We start from the raw sequence: 22,172 nt of genomic DNA, 5'->3' as shown, positions 1-22,172 counted from the left end.
TGCGGGGTATGCTGGCCGCAGTTTTAATCGGGATGTGTTGTACTGAAACTGGTAGTTCCACTGGCCACGGTTGCTCACAGCTCTTTATCTTCTGTACCATTCGTCCATGCGGTTATGAGGGTGTGGAGGGCCCAGGTATCTCGCTTCCTTGCACCCTTAGTTCTGAGGGGGGGCTCAGCATCTTGCCTCTCAAGGATGCAGGGCTGGTACACAGGTAGGCCCATTTTATCGGTTCTCATTGGGCATTTTTTCATCTCTGTTTGTCATTGGGTATGATGCAACTATGGCACATATGCCAGTAGTCGTTTCCATCCTCATATGCATATCCATGTCTCATCGTACCTTTCGTTCAGTTGTTTGTTTGCATACCAGGGTATAGTTAGCTAGTGCTCACATCTGTCACGTCTACAGATCCATACGGGCTGAGGTTTAGTTTTTAAATGATTGTTGGACCACAATTTTCTCGCCCGTATACCAGACGTCATACGACACGTGTTTATTTAGTTACACCTGCACGACTACCCACCATGGTCTGTGGTTACATCAGCCCTGAGTGGCATTTTTAATTACCTGTCTTTGCGCTTCAGGTTACTCTGGCTCACTTACATCACACACTAGGGTGGTGATTGTCATTTTCTCGTGCTGTTGGTCTTGTCATTACCACACCCATGTCCATAAACGTAGGTAGGCAGGGAGGGGTGGTGTTTTCATGTTCTGTCGTCACGTTCTCTAGTTTCTGTTTTCCTTAGATTTGGGCATGTCACACGTTTCACAAAGCGACTAATTCACGTTCATCCATCCATCCCACATGGGGGTTCAGAGCTTGGTAGCACTCCGTCATTAAGGCGCTAGACCTTTAGTCACAGGGGGGTTTCCTCTCTCAGCCATAGCCAGGAAGGCACGACTCAGATTGTTATTCCCAAATTCCATCTCAGCCACTCCCATCCATCAGCATAGAACATGTTTCTGGGCATAATTCTTTAACTCGGTTTCATGCTAAATATGTTCTCCACGTCCATATTACCATTGCAAGATAGGATCAAGGTGATCGAAGCCCACTTGGCTAGAGCTGAGGTGTCAGCCGCACCCCCACCTTCTGCTCTTCTTAGCACTCCTGCAGGTAATGTCGACATCCCCCAAGGCCACCTGCCTTGTCAGGTCTTCTGGTTCGTCATGACTAAGCCAGATATGTTTCCATGATAATGGCTTGTTCAGTAAACCTCCTATCCCAGGTCTTCAGACAGTTCCTGCTGGAGAAACTTTCAGTAAGGCCTTCACACGGGCCTTGTCGCTGTTCTGTTGGAGTCGTTCGAATGTAGTAACTTGGCTTCAGCAGACAGCCATGTTTCCATTTGTCGATCAGTTACTGGAGGCAAGAATTTCCAAGGGGTTTGTGATTGGTACATTTTCTTTCACCATCGTTCTGAATATGGAGGGTCGGCCCACCGGGGTGGTCAGTGGCAAGTTTTCCAGATCTTTTGAATTACGATTTGTCTGCCCTCATTACCACGCAAGTATTTTCATGGCAGTACTCGTCCGTGGCTCTGGCAATCCAGCACTTCTACAGTTAGGTGGGATATTTGGCTGTCCAAAGTGGCTATTACCAATGTGTTGAAGCCACTTCCATCCGACCTGCCCTCTGGTAAGGTATGGTAAATTGCTCAAATGTTTATTTTACTACCAGGTTAACCTTCGGGTCCAAAGCAGTCCTTGTTTATTTGACACCTTTGCCCACTCCATGGGATCATGGGTAACGGCATGGGGTCAGGGGATAATTTTTTTTTTCTAGTTCATTTTCGGTACTCGGTCTTAAAAAAAAACTGGTATCCCTGCAACCCTACTTAATACCATAAATAATAACGTATTCGATTTTTACTCCAGGAGTATATAATGAGTTTGGAAATTCTAAAGAAATTATTAAATAATGCATTAAAATTTGACTAAACCCATTAGGTTTTAGTAGACTAAAATGTCCTGGAGATTTTAGTCAACTAAAATACGACTAAAACTAAAACAAATCAGCTGACTAAAATATGACTAAAACTAAATTGAAATTTGATGTCAAAATTAACACTGGTGCCATGTTAGTTTTCCACCACACATAGCATTTTGCTTTTAGGCCAAATAGTTCAATCTTGGTCTCATCTGACCAGAGCACCCTTTTCCACATGTTTGCTGTGTCCCCCACATGGCTTCTCACAAAATGCAATAGGACTTCTTATGGCTTTCTTTAAACAGTTGCTTTCTTCTTGCCAATCTTCCATAAAGGTCAGATTTGTGGAGTGCACAACTAATAGTTGTCCTGTGGACAGATTCTCCCATCTGAGCTGTGGATCTCTGCAGCTCCTCCAGAGTTACCATGGTCCTCTTGGCTGCTTCTCTGATTAATGCTCTCCTTCTCTGGCCTGTCAGTTTAGGTGGACGGCCATATCTTGGTAGGTTTGCAGTTGTGCAAAACTTTCCATTTTCAGATGTTGGATTGAACAGTGCTCTGTGAGATGTTCAAAACTTGCTATACTTTTTTATTACCTAACCCTGCTTTGAACTTCTTCACAACTGTATCCCTGACCTGTCTGGTGTGTCCCTTTGCCTTCATAATTCTGTTAGTTCACTAAGGTTCGTTAACAAACATCTGAGGGCTTCAAAGAACAGATGCATTGACACTAAGATTAAATAATACACAGTGTACTCTGTTTACTAATTAGGTGACTTCTGAAGGCAATTGGTTCCACTAGATTTTAGTTAGGGGTATTAGAGGAAAGGGGGCTGAATACAAATGCACGCTACACTTTTCAGATATTTTTATTTTTTTATTTTAATTTGAAAACCATTTATCATTTCCTTCCATTTCACAATTATTGCCACTTTGTGTTGGTCTATCACATAAAAACCCAATAAAATACATTTACGTTTTTGGTTGTAACATGATAATATGTGGAAAATTTCAAGGGGTATGAATACTTTTTTAGGGCACTGTATATGCATTGTTGGTATTTTAGTAAACTGTTGCAGATTTATACCTTTTATTCTGAAGAAATGTTTGTTTCATGATGTCAAACTGATTTCTAAATGGACTTCTGTCGTAGAGGAAGCCTTATGTTTCATTAGAAGATGCCTACAATTTAACTGTGCAAATTTTTAACAAAAACAGTTGACTAATCACACAAGCAATACATAATATATCTTACTTGTACAGTACAGGACACAGGCTAATTATACATTAAGGCTTATGCGTGTCTACCTTCAGGTGAGTGGATACTGGTAAAGCTTTTGAGGATACACCCCTAGGGTGCCTCCCTATAACCCTATCACTCTTCACAAGTCCTCAGTTTTGTGCTAGTGTCTGAAGATGGTGGACCTTTTCTCCTTCACAGAGAATATCACCCTTGGCTTAAGCAGTTTATTATTTTTTCTTTATAATTGTATCTACAATTTCCTCAATCAACTGTCTTCTCATACCAATATAGAAGCAGTGTATCTGGATTTGTACAACCTTGGTAAAACCTTGGGAACTGTTCCTGTTCATTATTGCAGGCCAATATTTTCTCTGCTGAGGCCAACACAACACTCAACCTCTAGAGTGACGATGTATCCTGTGCATTGGACCAAGAGCTGACTCTGTCACCAGCCTTAGCATCTGATTCTAGCTCTATTTCAGGAAAAATGGTCTGAAAAAGGAAAAAAAAATGGCCTCTCCGACTAAAACAGAATTCTCTTCATCTATGTCACATTTTCTCAGACAGATTATGGCCTTTATACAGCACAGTAACACAGTCTTCTTCCAGGGCCTAAATATGTCATGCCTCTTCCCCTACTACTGTTTCTGAACTTGAGTTGGATCTTGATATACTCGTCCTAAAGGACACAGATATCGATGGGAATGAAAAGGTTATTGAGGCAGTATTGGAGGAAGCTGCAGACATTTTTTCTTCCCCAGAATGTCACTATATTGAAGATGAAGCTTCACTAAACATGCTTCCTAATGTTAAAAAGCTCATTGCTTCTATGCACAAATGCCTTGGCATTGTGCATCCTGACTCTCCTTCATCTCGCTATGCCCCCATGGATACAAACAGACTTGGAAAACCTGCAAAACATTCCCAGTTCATGCAGAGATAGAATCTGCAGAAGACAAACCCATAAAGGATTTTCACTCTTCCTAAAATAATTAGGAAAACGTTCTTAAAAGATCCCTTTTCTTTTGTAGGCCCAGCTTTGCAACTAGACCTTGCTGCAATTTCAGTTTTTTGAACTGCAGTTAACTGGACTAGGACAATGAACCACCAACATCACCCTGTATTTCAGGATCTTGCTGAGCAAAAGTAATTACAGTAATTGCCTTCATATTTTTTGTGAATGTCCTAGTACATTTCATGAGACAAATCTCCATAATGGCTCTAATTTCTATTCACGTGAACAGAATCTTGTGGCTTAAAACATGGACAGCTGAAGCTGCCTGAAAAAGTTATTCTACACATATTCCCTACAAAGGAAAATATCTATTTCATGAGGCACTTGACCAATTCATCAAAGGGATCACTGTTGGGAAGGTTTTACTTTTACAGTGGAAGGATCCAAAATCCCCCTCCTTGGAAGCCCCTATCTCCTCCAAACACAGAGCACCTGTTTGCTGTAGGCTTCAACTTCAAAACCTAGGTTTAACCCTTACTTTCAGCTCAAGGTTTGGTCCACAAAGGCCACCAAGCCTTTCCTTAAGCACTCCTCACAAATGAAAGGGCAGCCATACTCCTAAGAGTGGGGGACACCTGTTAAAGTTTGAATGTCAATCAATTGGTGGTTTGAAAAGGGTACAAAATAGAGTTCAAAACGCCACCCCATCACTGTTTTCTTCAAGGTCAATTAGAATTTGCAGAATGCTCTGAACCATCTTTCGTCCCAGGGAGTCGTGCCAATACCACCATAAGACGGGTTCAAAGGACTCTACCCAAACTTGGTTACGGGTACCAATGCCCAATAGGGGTATTTGTCTTATTCTGGACTTAAAATTTCTCAAGTTTCCTTCAAATTCTAAAATTTTGCATAGAATGTGCAAGGTCAGTGATTTCCTCACTGAGACAAAGTCCTTTCGCCAACCGACTACAGCCGCAGCTTAGTAATTAGCTGTAGCTGCTTGGCTTGATCCCCTGGTGAAGGGACTTTCTACACATTGTGACATGCCTGTTTCTCTACTAGACATGTGAGTGCAACAGTTACTGTTTTTATTTTACTCCACTGAATAGTTATATTATTCTAATGAGGCTGTTTTCTCCTCATGTTATTTTCAGATTTCCTAAGCCTGGCACAAGGAGGTAGCAGAGCTAGAGATTATATTCAGTATTTAACAACTAGCTACATCTCCAGGGCTTGTTTTTATTATTGTTTTCACTACTTTTATGCTCTAAATATAATATAGGGTTACTCTCATTTATACAATATTGAGTTGTTTTATTATTACTGCCATTTATGGTTTTCATAGAATATTTCCACATGCCCCCCATTGGCCAGTAACAGCATTTTCCTCTTTTTTTTTGTGTGCATGTTTTGCATGTTTCCATTCACCTACCTCATCAACGCTTTCTGCACATTGTACTGGCAGACCATCACTTTCAGCTTGTCACATTGCCCAGTGACAGTTCCAAAGTGCTCACAGGTCTTAGCGCCTTTCCTTGCTCTTTTAAGAACTCGGGGTATCCAAGTCGCATCTAGATTCAGATCGACAATTCAGATTCTCTCAAGGTCATTGGCCAGATTATCAATTTCACCAAATCTGCTTTCCATGAGTTGTTTTGTCTGAAATACTTGGATCTGGACACATACCAAGCAAAATTATTTCTCCCAGAAAAGGAAGTCCTTTAGATCAAAGACACATCACACACTGAGAGTTTAATGGTGGCTTCCTTCAAGGCAGTACCATTTGTCCAATTTCATTCAAAAACTCTCCAGCTAAACAACTTGTTGACCTGGAAAAAGCATGCTCCTTTTCTCGATTGGCTCATGCTCCTGTCGAGCCAAGAAAGGAATTCAGTCTTGGTGGATCACTACCCTAACAGTGAAAAAGTTCTTCTTTCCCTATAATTGTACGGTTATCACAACAGATTCAAGTCTTTTAAGCTGGGGAGGAGTATTCCAATTCCTGCCAATCCAAGGAGCATGGTCACTAGGGGAAATCAATCTCCCCATCATCAACTTGCAACTCAGAGCAGTTCAGCTGTAGCAATGGACCCCCCTTCTAAAGGGACACCCAATCAGCATGTAGTCAGACAATTCCATGACTGTGGCCTACATCAACCATTAGGGGGCACCAGGAGTCTGGCTGTCTTGAAGGAAGCAAACCAGATAATATCATGGACAGAAGCTACTGTCTAGTGATCTCTCTGGTCCACATAACAGAAGTGGACTATTGGAAAGAGAATTCTCTCTGCCGCCATCGCCTGGATAAAGGGGAATGGGCCCTTCATGCAGAGGTCTTCAATCTGATATGCCAAAAAAGGGAGATTCGAGATGTGCACATCCTAGCCTCCAGTTTCAAACAACAAACTATCTCTTTTTGTTAGATAGAGGATCCTCTATCTTTAGCCTCAGATACCTTGATAATCTCCTGGTCTCAATTCAAGCCAATTTACACCTTCCCTCCAGTGCATATCCTACCTTATGTGCTGTAGAATAAAGGGCAAGAGAGGAAAATGGTGATACTAATTGTACCAAACTGACCCAAAAGAACATGCTACATAGACACTCTGAGTTGGGTCTTCTGGCCCTTGTTTTTTGGGGCTGCTGGCACAGTTCTGTTTGGTTCATTATTGTCCACCCTTCCTATTAATTGCTTAGGGATATCCCATGCTGTATGAATAGTCTGTGTTCATACTATACGATTATAAGAGGAATTTTGACTTACTTTTAAATAACATATCTTTGGTAAAGTATAGGACACAGACCCTTATTCCCTTTATTTACTCTGCATTGCTTGCTACAAAACTGAGGACTTACCGAGTGGGGTATGGGTATAGTGGAGGCACCCTCTCTAAAGTCTACAGAATGAAATCAAAAGGTCATTTTAATAACACTAAATTAGAAAACTACAATTTTTTAAAAGAAGGTGGTGGTTGGAGTGTCAGAATTGGTAGGGTGGGGGGGTTGAGTTCTTTTTTTGGCTACAGATCTATTTTAAGGTGAATTTGTGCGTTTTTTTTGCAGGCAAAGCAACATGTTTAATTTCAGCCCCTGCAGGAGCTTAGATCACTCCACTCAGCAGCTGAAGCAAGGGGAAGAAGACTTTTCTAAGCTCTAAGTAGTCTCCTATCCCATGTGACAGTGCTGAATGAATGAGCGGCCAATTGTTAAGTACAAGCGGTGTCACATGGGAGATAAGGAGTAAGTGACATGCTTCCTCATACTCAAAATCTAATCGATTTCACATCTCTCTCAGGAGCTAAGCAGAACAGTAGGGAGTATGAACAAAGGGTAAATACAAAAGCAGACATTTTAGAGAGCTCTTTTCCTATAATGGGATAGAGGAAAGCAAAGTGATTCTGCTGCTGTAGATAGTTGTGTATACTTAGGGGGATGTGATTTGGGTCTCCCTTTAACTACAAATCTTTCTTTCCAGTGGAAGCCCACTTCAAGCATAAACCATAGCACAGAGGGTTCCTACAACTGTTGCACAAGAATCATGGCAGAGCAAAAATATATCTACAAGGTGAAGAGACTATTAAAAGGGAAGAATGGGAACCCCACTGTGATATACTGGGAGCAGCTCTGCCCAACAAGTTCTGCTTTCCACTACAGTTCATCCAAGGACTGAGCATGCCAGCGTAATGTCTGTCTATGTGTTTCGTGCCATATCCATCCTCGGCAGTGGCCTCAATGGAAGAGATTTATGAAGTTTATCCAGTAACTGAGGGAAAATTCATTATTACACAGCATCCAGATGGTGCATTATCCAAGGATCATGATAAATTTCAACTGAATCTTTTTTAATGAAGTGTAGAAACTTGTCTATAATCAACATTCCCTGAGTGACTTTTCCTTTTCTCGTGTGAATGAATATTTCACTTCAAAAATTACCCCATCTTCCATAGTATGGGCATAATTGTAATTCTGATTAAACCACTAAACCGTAAGGTCTCTGGCTATTTAAGAAGATGTGTTCTAAATGATAGTTCAGTTGTAGACTGGAACAAGGGATCTCTGAATATAATCATCACTTGTTTTTTTTTTTTTTTTACTTTCCTGGCTCTGATGCAAATCACCAGTCTTCTGGCTCCTAACATTATGTGTGTGTGCCATTCCATCTATTTGTCAAGAAGATAGGCAACTTGGCCAAGCACAGAAGAGAGCTGGGTTTTGGTATTTTTGCATCACCAGTATCACTTGTTACACATGCACACATGGAATTTAGAGTACCCTGACAAATATTAAATAAGTGCTTCTGTGCCCAATGGACATCAAGGTATTTGCACATTCTTAACAAGCAGTCAAAATAAGTTATCACCCACCTCTCTAGCACCTTGTACTGTGAAGTAGTTAATTCTCAAAGATCAAAACAAAGCTCTAAAGTCTGTTTTGATCCAATTTCTAACAGCTTAGATATACCTGCTGTGTGTTTATATCAGAGGGCTGTCAGGCTGCAAAGATTCTAGTGCAATAAAAAGTAAAAGGAGAAAAAAAACATTTAATTGCTTCTGTTGTGAATTTTGAAGATTAATTTATTCACAGTCCCTATAGGTGTAGAGGAGAATGAGTATTTTGTTTTAAAATGCTTTACTGTTGATTCAGAATATGCAAATATTTCAGTGTACATGGGCATAGGTCCAACATAAGGTAGGAAAGTCTGTCATTGCAATAGACATGGACAAGTTCACTTGATGTGGTGCATATGTTGACAGCAACAGAACAAGGTCCATATACTGAAATTGTGCAATTCATAAGAAGTCTAAAGGAATGCTGGCAATGTCATTCAGAAAAAAATTATAGTGCAGAAAAATAATTATTATTTTGGCTCTCACACAGTATTTATCACACACAGCTAGCCTGTTAAAACATTTTTGAGAAGTTTACATTACCATTTACCACCTTCACCTTCACTGCATCTGTCCACCTCCAGAGTCAACTGTACAAAAACCTTATTGCATTGTATGCATCGCAAGCAAGGTACAGTGTGGATTTTAAAGCCCAAATTGTTCAGGAATAAAAAAAAAAATCAGGGTCTATTAAATTAGTTATATGTCTCCTCTTTTTGTCTTGTTAAATCATCCCTCTGCCCCAGCAGAAAGATCCTTTTCTCACACTTTTCTGCAGCATGAAAACAAGCATTGGAGGTCTGTAACCGTGATTCGGTGGGGGAAGTTGCAGACAATTGCAGAGAGACCACTGAGGTCTGTGGTCCTTCACTATAACCAAGTGTGAGGCAAGAAATTTTTTTTGTAGGAGCTAAGGGGTGAAATAGACATATAACACTATTTTATGACATTCAATTTTATTGTTGGCATGTGCTTAGAGGCTTCAACTAGGCTATAAAACATTGTGGGTGAAGATTTTCTATTGGAAGCTAATTGTATTTATGCTGTAAAATGTCTGTTTTATGTAAAACATTATTTGATAGAAGGATGAGAATCTATGACTTGATATATTGGTGAGCCATGCACACCCTGGTATGCCATTGGTGGAGGGCAGGCTTGGCTAAAGATTTAAATTATATTGGCCCTTGGCCACTCAACAGATCTTAGTAATGAAATCTGGTCGCACTGAAGTTTTTTAATTATCAGAGAGAACTAAGGCTTTAAAAATGTTTGTGTGTGTGTCTATTATATATATATATATATATATATATATATATATATATATATATATATATATATATACACACACACTCTCTATTACAAAAAGTATTGGGACGCCTGCCTTTACACGCACATGAACTTTAATGGCATCCCAGTCTTAGTCCGTACAGCTCAATATTGAGTTGGCCCACCCTTTGCAGCTATAATGGCTTCAACTCTTCTGGGAGGGCCAACTCAATATTTAACCATATGGACTAAGAGTGGGATGGCATTAAAATTCATATGCATGTAAAGGCAGGTGCCCCAATACTTTTGACGATATACCGTATATATACATTATGTCACAAAAGTTAGTACATCCCTCACATTTGTGTAAATATTTTATTATACCTTTTCATGTGACAACACTGAAGAAATGACACTTTGCTACAATGTAAAGTAGTGAGTGCACAGCTTGTATAACAGTGTAAATTTGCTGTCACCTCAAAGTAACTCAACACACAGCCATTAATGTCTAAACCGCTGGCAACAAAAGTGTGTACACCCCTAAGTGTAAATGTCCAAATTGGGCTCAGTTAACCATTTTCCCTCCCTGGTGTCATGTGATTCGTTAGTTTTACAAGGTCTCAGGTGTGAATGGCGAGCAGGTGTGTTAAATTTGGTGTTATTGCTCTCACTCTCTCATACTGGTCACTGGAAGTTCAACATGGCACCTCATGGCAAAGAACTCTCTGAGGATCTGAAAAAAGAAATGTTGCTCTACATAAAGATGGCCTAGGCTATAACAAGATTGCCAAAACCCTGAAACTGATCTGCAGCATGGTGGCCGAGAACATACAGCCGTTTAACAAGACAGGTTTCACTCAGAAAACACCTCGCCATTGGTTGACCAAAGAGGTTGAGTGCACGTGCTCAGAAGGAAGCCTCTTCTAAAGATAATGCACAAGAAAGCCCTCAAACAGTTTGCTGAAGACAAGCAGACTAAGGATATGGATTACTGGAACCATGTCCTGTGGTCTCATGACACCAAGATAAACTTATTTGGTTCAGATGGTGTCAAGTGTGTGTCACGGAAACCAGGTGAGGAGTACAAAGACAAGTGTGTCTCAGTCAAGCATGGTGGTGGGAGTGTCATGGTCTGGGGCTGCGTGAGTGTTACAGCACTAGGGAGCTACAGTTCATTAAGGGAACCATGAATGCCAACATGTACTGTGACATACTGAATCAGAGTATGATCCCATTCCTTCAGAGACTGGGCCACAGGGCGGTATTCCAACATGAAAACACGACTCCAAGATGACCACTGCCTTGCTAAAGAATCTGAGGTTAAATGTGATGGACTGGCCAAGCATGTCTCCAGACCTAAACCCTATTGAGCATCTGTGGGGCATCCTCAAACAGAATGTGGAGGAGTGCAAGGTCTCTAACATCCACCAGCTCCATGATGTCGTCATGGAGGAGTGGAAAAGAACTCCAGTGGCAACCTGTGAAGCTCTGGTGATCTCCATGCCTATGAGGGTTAAAGCATTGCTGGAAAATAATGGTGGCCACCAGTGACAGCTGATGTTCAAATTTGTTTTGGTGGGGGGGGGCACAAACAAACTGAAAAATACTGAAAACAAACATCAATTGCAACCTCAGTGTCTATCAATTGCAGCGACTGTGCCATCAGTTGCAACCACTGTGCCCATCAAGTGCAGCCACTGTGTGTGCCATGAGATGCAGCCACTGTGACCCCCTGGTGGCATTTAGCCATCACCCCCACCCCCCACACATTGTCTGACCGGCATTTACCCCATCTTGATGGCGGGTCAGGCATCGGGTGATGATGGTGAGCCATCGGTGAGCTGTGGGATGAGCAGAGGCGAGCTGTGGGTCAGGCGATGGTTCCTGTGGGGCAGCTCCAAAAGGATCACCTGTCCATTAAGCCAATCAGGTGACAGGTGACAGACCCGCACTTCCTGATTGGCAGAGAGGCGGTTAATTATTAGAAAAGGGAATATTCATTTGCTTTTCTAACACACTTGGGTGGGCTTTCCGCTCAGAGTCCACCATGTTTTGAAGCCTATTAGAGCCTATGGCTCCAATCAGATGCTTCAAAAAAACACCCCCGCCACTGTAATTCACGCACCCGGCATCCTGAAAGGGGCCAGATGCATAAATAGGGGGCGGCTGTGGCGGCCATGGATGGGGGGGTGGCGCCCGTGTGCCCTTAATGAACTGGCCTCCACTGGTGGCCACACAAAATATTGACACTTTGGGCCCAATTTGGACATTTTCACTTAGGGGTGTACTCACTTTTATTGTCAGCGGTTTAGACATTAATGGCTGTGTGTTGAGTTATTTTGAGGGGGACAGCAAATTTACACTGTTATACAAGCTGTACACTCACTACTTTACATTGTAGCAAAGTGTAATTTCTTCAGTGTTGTCACATGAAAAAATATAATAAAATATTTAGAAAAATGTGAGAGGTGTACTACTTATGTGAGATATTGTATATGTGTGTGCATATATACTCTAACCTCTAACTTTATAGAGCATTTGTAATGATAAACAATGTATCAGTCTCTTTATAAAACGTAATATGATGGTTAATTACTATATATTTATTAGCATTCATTCATGTGTAAAGACTTTATGCCTTGTTGGTTTGGGTGGGTCATATAATACCCTGTGTTATGTGATTCTTGCACTGATTCAAAGTGGGAAATATAGAGTCACTACATTCACATAGATTTTACCACTCAACTGAATGGACTTCTCAGTGATTTCTGTGGTGCTACAATGTCACATTTTCATGCTCTGATGGAGGCTCAAGACATCCAGGGCCTTATGTATAAATGTGTTCTTTCTAAGGACAGGAGGCACTTCTCAGCCACCAATCAGCCCTGACAGTTTGGAATTGTCCCCTGTACAACCACCTACCAGACTCAATATTTGTCTTTATGCCATTAGTCATATTGACCATGTTCATTAGCAGGGCTTTGGATAAAGAACTTGGAAGATTTACCCTTAACAACCTATAAGAATAAAATGTGTAACTGTTTGTATTGCAGATTTGAATGTGGTTAACTCCTCCATGTACATTCCTTGCTTATAGATAAATTATTCATGTTTACTTCCCTTTATCAGCAGTTGAAGATGTATAGAGCATATAGAGCAATGCAATGTCCAGTGGTGTTCAGTGCCAACTTCTCACCATACTACTAGACTGCCAAGGGCTGAATTCAGTGGTGTGTGGTTTAGGTGCCTGTTACGCACATGCAAAGCAGGCATTGGGAGAGTAACTGAAACACAGCAGGGTCTAAAATCCTTCAGTATATAGCAACAAAATGAATAATAATAATAAATGAAATATCCATTGACAGACCCAGCTTGATGGTAAATAAGCAAGTTAAAGTTATACTGCCACCTAAAGTGGAAAAGGACACTACGCAAATTAAAAATAAATAAATAACAAGGCCCTAGATGCTATAACCTTTGCCACCTTACACCTTCCCAGATTTAGCAAGCAGGAGTACAGAAATACAGAATATATTCTCTATTGTCCATTGAGGGACACAGCTTGGTGGTCATTAAGCAGCATAGGGATGTCCAAAAGCAGTCCAGACAGGCGGATAAACCAAAATAACACAGGTGAACTAGTCAAACAAAAAACCCAAAAGGGGAAAAAAGGGGAGGCAGATACATTTCCTTCAAAAAATGTACAGAGCATGTAAACATAAGACCAGGTTGCAGTCTTACAGGTGTGAGCCTGATGATGAAAAGCCCAAGAATACTCGCTGCCTTCATAGAGTGGGCTTTATCTCACAGGGAAAAGGAGGAGCTTTATCTCACAGTTCTGCACCACCTGTCAAATTTACCAAGAAATAGTGAGACAAGATGCCAGCTTAACCTCTTAGGGCCTTCTGGAATAACAGAGGAAATCAAATCCATCTACCTAAACGAAAACAGGAAAGGAATTGAGAACATTTAACTGTTTTGAAGGTGGATACCATCAATCCCAGCTATCACATACAGCTTAATAGGGCTGAACTTGACTTCAATTTTCTCAACCTCTCTTAGGGTAGCAAAATATTGACTTTAAAGGTTTCCATGGGAAGACCCAAGCCTTCCAGCTGATGCGACTGAATCAGAGATGTCTTCTTAGAGGTTCAGAATCCATCTGAAGTCCAAATTGGAGACCAAAGTCATAGGGGTTCAGCTCCAGTGGTAGCAGATCTTCAGTAAATTGATGAGTAGAAAATCACCTAGAAGACGATCCAGAACTAGAATGAAAATCTTTTTGAATACTCGCTGAGCCAAGGTAAAGCCAAAGGGTTGGCCCAATGGCAAAACAAAAACTCATATAACCTGGAAAGATGGTAATATGAAAATATGATTGTTTCATCTTGAAGGATGCCAAGAGGTTTCTGCAATCAAAAGACAATAACTAAGTGCAAAATTTCCATACAAAACATTGAAAGTGTGACTCCACTTTTGTTGAAAATGCAATTAATTCTGGGTGCTATATGTACATTGCAAAGATTTTAAACTTTGTAGCAGGGTCCTACCTTTTTTCAGTTGTGAAGAAAAGGCCGATTGTTCCACTAGACTGATGTATGGGAGGGTCTGTACTGAATCTAACCACCTGGTACACTCCCAGTGTTCTAATGAGAAAAGTTGCATCCCTGATGTTTAAAATTTTACTTGTATTTTATGGCAGACAGCTGGGAAAATCAGTGGCAATCACGCAAGCAGGTGATTTTAATTTCTGGGGCATTCTGTACATAAATGGGTAAAGAACACTTCTAGGTTGCCATATTACATTGCGTTTTTAGAGTTTTAAAAAATTACAGCAGCTTCAGCTTAAAGTGGAAAGGCAATTTTTAATATCATTAAATTAAAAAATGTTTTATGTGGTTATTTTGTGCGCCCTTTTTTCTTTTTCTTTTTTTTAAACAAAAGTAGAATTTTCTTTAAGATCCCTTTCACACATTGCAGGCGCTTTAACGCTAAAAAAAAGCACCTGAAAAGCTCACAAAATAACTATTTCCATTAAAATCAATGAATGCTTTCACACTGGGGCAGTGCGTTGGCAGGACGGTGAAAAAACACCCCTCTCCATTGAAATGAATGGAAAGTTCTTCAAAAACGCTTAGTGTTTTATTGGTGGTTTAGAAGCACCTGCGTGTGAAAGGGGCCTTAAGGACAAAAAAAAGGGATAGGGAGTCACGAAGTCCAGAAAGGACAAACACTTCCTAAGGTTTCAGAACTGCAAACCAGAATAGGAAGGATAACCCCCTGTTTCAACAATACTTAAATAATTGAAGAATGTACGTTCAGTGTTGAGAAACAGAAAGTAATTCCCACATTTATGCATCGTTGCCTGGTGTCAGTTATTTCATCTAGAAAGAGCAAAAAAAACGTATTCTTCCATATAAGGTATTCATACCAAGACCGTAATACAACATTGCTCCCCCGACAAGCAGATAAGCCAAACTGCCCTACAGCTCTAGACTAAAGAAAGTTTACCGAGATATAGCATCCAGAGCAGCATTGCACAGAAGGATCAACACAATGGTCTTCAGGTCAACACAAAGTTAAGTGCCCATTAGCCACCAGGTTCCTACATAGGGTTTTAGGCCAAGTCAAACAAAGCCTGGAAGATGAGTGCAGAAGCAAGTATGGTTTGAAGGGAAGATCCACTACCACAAGGAGTAGATACATTGAGAAAATGCTTCATACCTCATGTCAACAGAGTCCTTAAAGGCTAGAGCAGTGATGGCGAACCTTGGCACCCCAGGTGTTTTGGAACTACATTTCCCATGATGCTCGGCTACACTGCAGAGTGCATGAGCATCATGGGAAATGTAGTTCCAAAACATCTGGAGTGCCAAGGTTCGCCATCACTGGGCTAGAGTGTCTTCCATAGGAATAAAAAGAGTAGACCATTTCGAGACAAATCCTACAGAGGGCTAGAGTGCCAGAAACCACATAAGGAAAGGAATTGGCTGTTTGGGTGGGTCCAGTCTTATGTCTTGTACACACGGTTGGAGATTCTGACGGAATGTGTCCGATTTTGTCGGATATTCCGACTGTGTGTGGTCTACATCGGACTGTTTCCGTTAGAGTATCCGACGGACCAAGTTTTCCAACTTGTTGGTAAAATTTTCCGACAAAATGCTCAGATCGGACATACTCCGATCATGTGTAGAGAATTCTGATCGGACAAAGTGCCACGCATGCTCAGATCTTCCTACACCAAAGCTATTGGCTACTAGCGTGAACGTAGTCCCGTTGTAACAAAATAACGTAATCACGCCGGATTTTCCGACAACTTTGTCCGACCGTGTGTATGCAACAATATCCAACGGATTTGGTTGTCGGAATCTCCGACCGTGTGTACAGCGGCTTAGAGAGATGATTTTGGTGGAATGCTTAGGTCTATGGGAACCAAGCATCGGCACTAAGAAGTGGAAAGAACAATTGCATCCTCTAACTTAAAATTGAGTTTACAGTCTCTTTTAAAAAAAAGAAACAGTTTTCTATTCATTAGATTAAACTGCTGCTGACTGAAATTCAACTTGTGGGGTCTCCTCCTTTTAAAGAAAGAAAGTCCAATAACAAATTGATACCTGTCGGACAACACAAATAGTAGACATCTCTGCACCAAATTCTGCTGGGGAAAGTGGAGAAGGGAGATTGAAAGTCCTTGTCTTTAGCGGGAGCAACAAATTGCACTAACTGAAGCTCAAATCCTCATATACCAGAGCAAAATACATCTAGAGTGAAAAAAAAGGGGGTTTCAGAAATAGCTACTGACAGTTCCCACACGGAGTTGAGAAAGCACAAAAAGACATACATTTTCTGTACCTAAATCAAACTTGCACGTAGTGCAAATTAAGACTGATTAGAAGATTCACCGCAGCCACAGGCCCACTGGCTTTCTACTTGGTGCCAGGTATACCAGAGGTTAGAATAGCAGTTAACTTACCACTGGTCACTGCAGGCATTTTTTCAAAATACCAGATGTGCCAAACGCAGCTTTGCAGATGAAAAGAACAAGAGGCACGAGGGAAAAAATACAGTAAGAGGAACAAGACATCCACCATAACTGGCAAGGTATGAGAGGATATGGCTTCTAGGGGGTTGTCCTTCAGTTTCAGTGGGGTGGATTTACTAAAACCAGAGAATGCAAACTCTGTTGCAGCTGTGCATGGTAGCCAATCAGCTTTTGTCTTCAGCTTGTTCAACTAAGCTTTCACAAAGAAACCCGGAAGCTGATTGGCTTCCATGCAGAGCTGCACCAGATCTCGCACTCTCCAGTTTTAGTAAATCAACCCCAGGGTGTCTAGTGTTCATTTCTCCTATAGGCAGCAGTATAATCCTATGTTGCTTAATTACCATGAAGTTATGTTCCTCAAAGGACAACAGAAAATGTCAATGTAAAAGTACTGCACAGATGACGAATAGAAGAAATTATTGTGGAAAAATTTATGGATCTATATAGAAACAAACAAATACAGTGTACAAAATGTCAACGGAACCTGCAAATGCTAAGATCTTATTAAATATTTAAGAAGACTACGTTGTTAATTCGGTCACTTCATATAACTATATTATACTAGGTTATAACAGTGCTAATTAAATCATCTAGATTCAGAGCCTAGTCCAGACATAAAGCTATAATAATGCTAAATATCAAGACAGGTTATAAATTACTAAAAGTAAATGTGTAAGGCAACTGGAATACTTTACTCAAGAAATACATACAGTATAATATAACCTTTAAAAAAAATGTAGACTAAAGACTTATTATCCAGGTTGCTTTTATATGAAGGAGGATTTAGTCAGTTTAATTTATTAACATTGTGTCTGCTTATTCGTTAATTCAGCACTAGCGTCACAAATTTCCAAAAATATAGTATCAAAAGAGTCTAATTATAAAAACAGGAGGAAAGGAAATTGGAGTTCTTGCCTATAGTGATTAGTCTGATTTGAAGTACCGTATATACTCGAGTATAGGCCGACCCGAATATAAGCCGAGGCCCCCAATTTACCCCCAAAAAACTGGAAAAAATTATTGACTCGTGTATAAGCCGAGGGTGAGACATGCCTGTCCATCCCTGTGTGTCCGTCCATCCCTGTGGGTCCATCCATCCCTGTGTGTGTGTCCATCCATCCCTGTGTGTGTCCATGCATCCGTGTGTGTGTGTGTGTCCATCCATCCCTGTGTGTGTGTGTGTGTGTGTGTGTGTCCGTGTGTGTGTGTGTCCGTGCAGCCTACCTGTGTCCAGCCTGCCTGTGTCCGTCCAGCCTGCGTCCGTCCAGCCTGCGTCCGGCCCGTCCCGTCCCGTCCCGGCCCATCCCGAGCCGAGCCTCCGTCCTTCAGCTCTTCGTCGGCGGCCATTCTAGGATTCAAAAGCCGCGCCTCCGTCGGTGATAGGCGGAACACTCAATTTCCCACTGACTGCTGGGAAATTGAGTGTTCCGCCTATCGGATGTCCGTGATAGGCGGAACACTCAATTTCCCAGCAGTCAGTGGTCCGCCTATCACGGACGTCCGCTCATCATCATACTACGGACGAGGATGAGAGGATGTCCGTGATAGGCGGAACACAGACTGCTGGGAAATTCAGTGTTCCGCCTATCACCGACGGAGGCGCGGCCTTTGAATCCTAGAATGGCCGCTGTCTGTCTGCTCGACACGCTGATCGGGCAGACAGACAGCGATGACTCGAGTATAAGCCGAGGGGGGCACTTTCAGCCTCAAAAAAGAGGCTGAAAATCTCGGCTTATACTCGAGTATATACGGTATATAAAAATGAATTGGTCACTAAGGATAATTGTTTTTCTTCTTTGACGTTTCTATAAACAGGCCTAAGTGCTGTGATAGGGGAGAGAACGTGAAATGCAGATATATATTTATTTATTTTTTTTTTTTTTTCTGTATGCAAGTTTCAGGAAAGATTCATACGATTTATTTTTGGCCTCTTGCACACTGCAGCTTGAAAAAGTTCAGTGCAGCATTTTTTTGATACTGATCTAAGATGCAATACATGTTTTACAATGTAGAAGAAAATAGTATAAATGGCTGCGCTTTGGTCTAGAAGTGGTTGCTGCCGTCCTAAAGATCTACAGCCCCCAAAAAGACTGTTGATATACAGGTATTATATATGGAAAGAATAATTTTGTGAGCTATATCGGTATTAAAGGGGTCTCCAAAACCAACTATTCCCCAGAAAATATAACCTTCAGCGGAAAAAGCCCTCTGGGTGAAGGGGAGACGAAGTCATGCTATGTCTCCTCTAATGTTGAAAAACACGAGGAAAAACATACAGTGAGTGTCCCCTCACACTGAATTAGATATAATAGGTTATAATGTCCAATATGGACATCAAATCATGTACATGAAATTTACCCTGTATTAGTACACCATACACTCTAAATAGGCTAGGATTGAACACACTGCATCGTACGCGTTTCGTCATTAACGTCCTCAGCAGCGGAACAATGTTTTACAATGTGTCTGTACACACAGGTGTGTAAACAAGCACTGTGTATTCTTCTGGTAAAGAAATCTGCATTCCCGGTCGGTATTTTGTGCCAGTACTTGCAAATGCACGCACAAATAAATATTAATGAATCTTCTCTAGGAATATATTGTGCGTACAAAATGCGCAAAAACAGACTCATATGTGTATAACTATGCACAAATACATGCAAAACAAATGCCTGACTTTACATCCAAAAAAGCAGATGCTCAAACATCAATATCATGTGCAAGAGGCCTAAAAATGTTGCCCTAAACTTGCAGTGGGTCATTCAGGACAATTTTTTTCTACAATGTGTAATAATCCAATGCAGGTATCTGACAGGAAAAAAATGGGAAGACTTGGTACAGCTGTAGAATGGTTTAGCACTGTGGCATGGCATCTTATATGTAAAGTGTGCAACATGGTTTGCCGTACAGTACCCTGTAACTTGGAATCCATACCACTCACTTCTAAAGTAAACGTATGTCAAGGCAAAATTATATATTTTCATTCATATATTTCATACACCTCTGCAGGAGCAGTCATCTCAAGATCCTGGCTGTAGCCATAATCCTGATATCAATTCACAAAGTATAAGCAATTTGAGTTGCTCTACAGCCGCCCGATCACTTTTGCCTGTTTCAGGAGATAGATTTAAAGCCTCCCCCCTCCCCCCCACACCCATGCAAATGCGCATGTAGGTCCAACACTCATATGTGAGTGAATCACCCCGAACGCCAGAGCGCCAGAGCGCAAGCAATAATTCTAGCACTAGGCCTCCCGTTTAACTCTAAACTGGTAAAGGCTTTTAAAGGGTTGCCTATGGATACTTTAATGTACCGTAGTTTGTCACCATTCTACACGTATTTACTCTGCAAAACGTCACCCTTATAAATTTTACCAAAAATTGGGTATTATATTTTGTTTGTATGCCCTAAAATTTATTAAAGTGTATTTCTACCTGAAGTTGTGCATTTGATAAATTGCTGTGCAAATACTGCAACATAAAAAATTGCAACAGCATCCACTTTTAGCAAAAAAAAATAATGCCGATATTTACCTGTGTGAGAGAAATGTCACGGAAAAATACTTTTGGTGAACCAGAAAGTAGGTTTTAAAAAAGAGTGGACATACAAACATACAATTGTGGGTGGGGTTGCATACCGCACATTAGGGCTGGATTCAGCACTACAGAAACAGCATTCGGCCAACTCCCTGGTCTAGACACAACAGAGCAGAAGCTGTTCTCACCTAAAGGATAAGTTCACCTTTAGAACATGTTCCAGCTCCCGCTTCCTCTCCCCTCCCTATGACAATGGATTGGGATTTCCTCTCACCAAACCGCTCACTTTTTAAAAACAGCGTGGCTCCACCCACACAGTTGCATCATTCATTCAGATTCCTTTGAATGAATAAACTACAAGTACTGCCTGTGACCGCAGCAGATGGGCTAGTAGTGTCTTTGCAGCTACTGCTTCCCATTGCCATCAAAGGGACTGCCTGTATGGGGATGCACAGACCACCTGTGCATCCCCATGCAGGTAAACACAGCCTTGCACAGGTGTATACTGTAGTATGTCCCATGTAAAGAAGATCTTACTTTGTTTTATTTAATATTTTTTTTACAGTTATTCTTAATATGTTTTACTTTATGGGGCTTTGGTGAGACATCAGGGGTGTAAACAGACGCCTGATGTCTCTTTTATCAAACAGAGAGAGGGACAGAGTCCTCAATCCCTTTCTCTGCAGCCTTATCTACACTGCTGATGAATGAATAGGGGTCCCAAACTGGCAGCCCTCCAGCTGTTGCGAAACTACAAGTCCCATCATGCCTCTGCCTGTGGGAGTCATGCTTGTAACTGTCAGCCTTGCAATGCTTCATGGGTCTTGTAGTTTCACAACAGTTGGAGGGCCACCAGTTTGAAACTCCTGCTCCTATTCATTCACAAACTGAAGCATAGTTAACTGTGTTTACTATGGTTCAGCGATAAACAAATGTGGCAGCAATTGGTACCGCACTCCATCCTGACACCCATCTTCCACCCCAACAGCAGCTATAGCCAGTGGGGGTGGGGGGTCGGAGAAGGGGAAGGAGCAGTATGGGGATCTTGGAGCAGCTGGAGGGGGGGGGGGGGGGCAGGGAGAGAGATCTATTTGCAGAGTTAAGTCCTGATGTGGGAAGGGGGGGGGCTTATCAGTGGTGCTGCCTCATGTAGAGCAGGGATAGGCAACTTGGGGCCCTACAGCTGTTGCAGAACTACAAGTCCCATCATGCCTCTAGGAATAATTATAACTGGTAGCATTGCAATGCCTCATGGGAAATGTAGTTCCACAACAGCTGGAGGGCAATTGGTTGCCTACCCCTGCGGTAAAACCAACCTCCTCATGACAGTTCTGCTTCCCCAAGCTCTATGTGCAGTGCAGAAGTCCCACAGCACAATGGTCAGGAGGCGGACCATTTAAGCCGCCATCCACCGTGTGCCAAGCAGCCAGGATGAGGGGCACTCAGCCCTCCCAGCACCACCCAAATCCAGCTTCCAATGGCATAGTGTAAGTACATGATTTTGACTTGGTCTCAGCCTCTTATAATCCCATGTTCAGTAGAGGGCAGCATAAAGAGCTAATCACATGCAATACATCTGCAGGTACAGTACTTGCATGGAGAATGCTCATGGCAGGAGAGAGCAGTGACAAGCCTCCTGCTGCTTCCTCACTGGTGTCTCAGGCTGGGTGGGGTGGTACACAAATCACTCACATATATACATAAACAGTCTAAAAACAGTGCTGTTCTTAATAAACTTCTAGAAATTCCTATAAAGTGCATAAAAAAGTGTAAACAGATCATCAATGGTCATAATGCAATAATTTCTCG

The 22,172-nt window shown here is 41.6% G+C and overlaps 1 protein-coding gene across 1 annotated transcript in view; it reads left to right on the top strand.

The window, feature by feature from the left end:
* The window catches only part of ADAP1 (ArfGAP with dual PH domains 1), a 350,022-nt gene extending 341,902 nt beyond the window's left edge, over window positions 1–8,120 (top strand). The window contains exon 11 of the mRNA XM_077449066.1: window positions 7,607–8,120. Coding sequence (XP_077305192.1) covers window positions 7,607–7,635 — 29 coding nt within the window. The 3' untranslated portion in view covers window positions 7,636–8,120. The remainder of the gene's footprint in view (window positions 1–7,606) is intronic.
* Window positions 8,121–22,172: the final 14,052 nt, after the last annotated feature.

This window comes from Lithobates pipiens, unplaced genomic scaffold (assembly GCF_037356315.1).
Source record: "Lithobates pipiens isolate NorthernLeopardFrog02 unplaced genomic scaffold, aLitPip1_a1.2 Scaffold_22, whole genome shotgun sequence".
NCBI lineage: Eukaryota > Metazoa > Chordata > Amphibia > Anura > Ranidae > Lithobates > Lithobates pipiens.
This window is presented reverse-complemented; position numbering and strand designations above follow the sequence as displayed.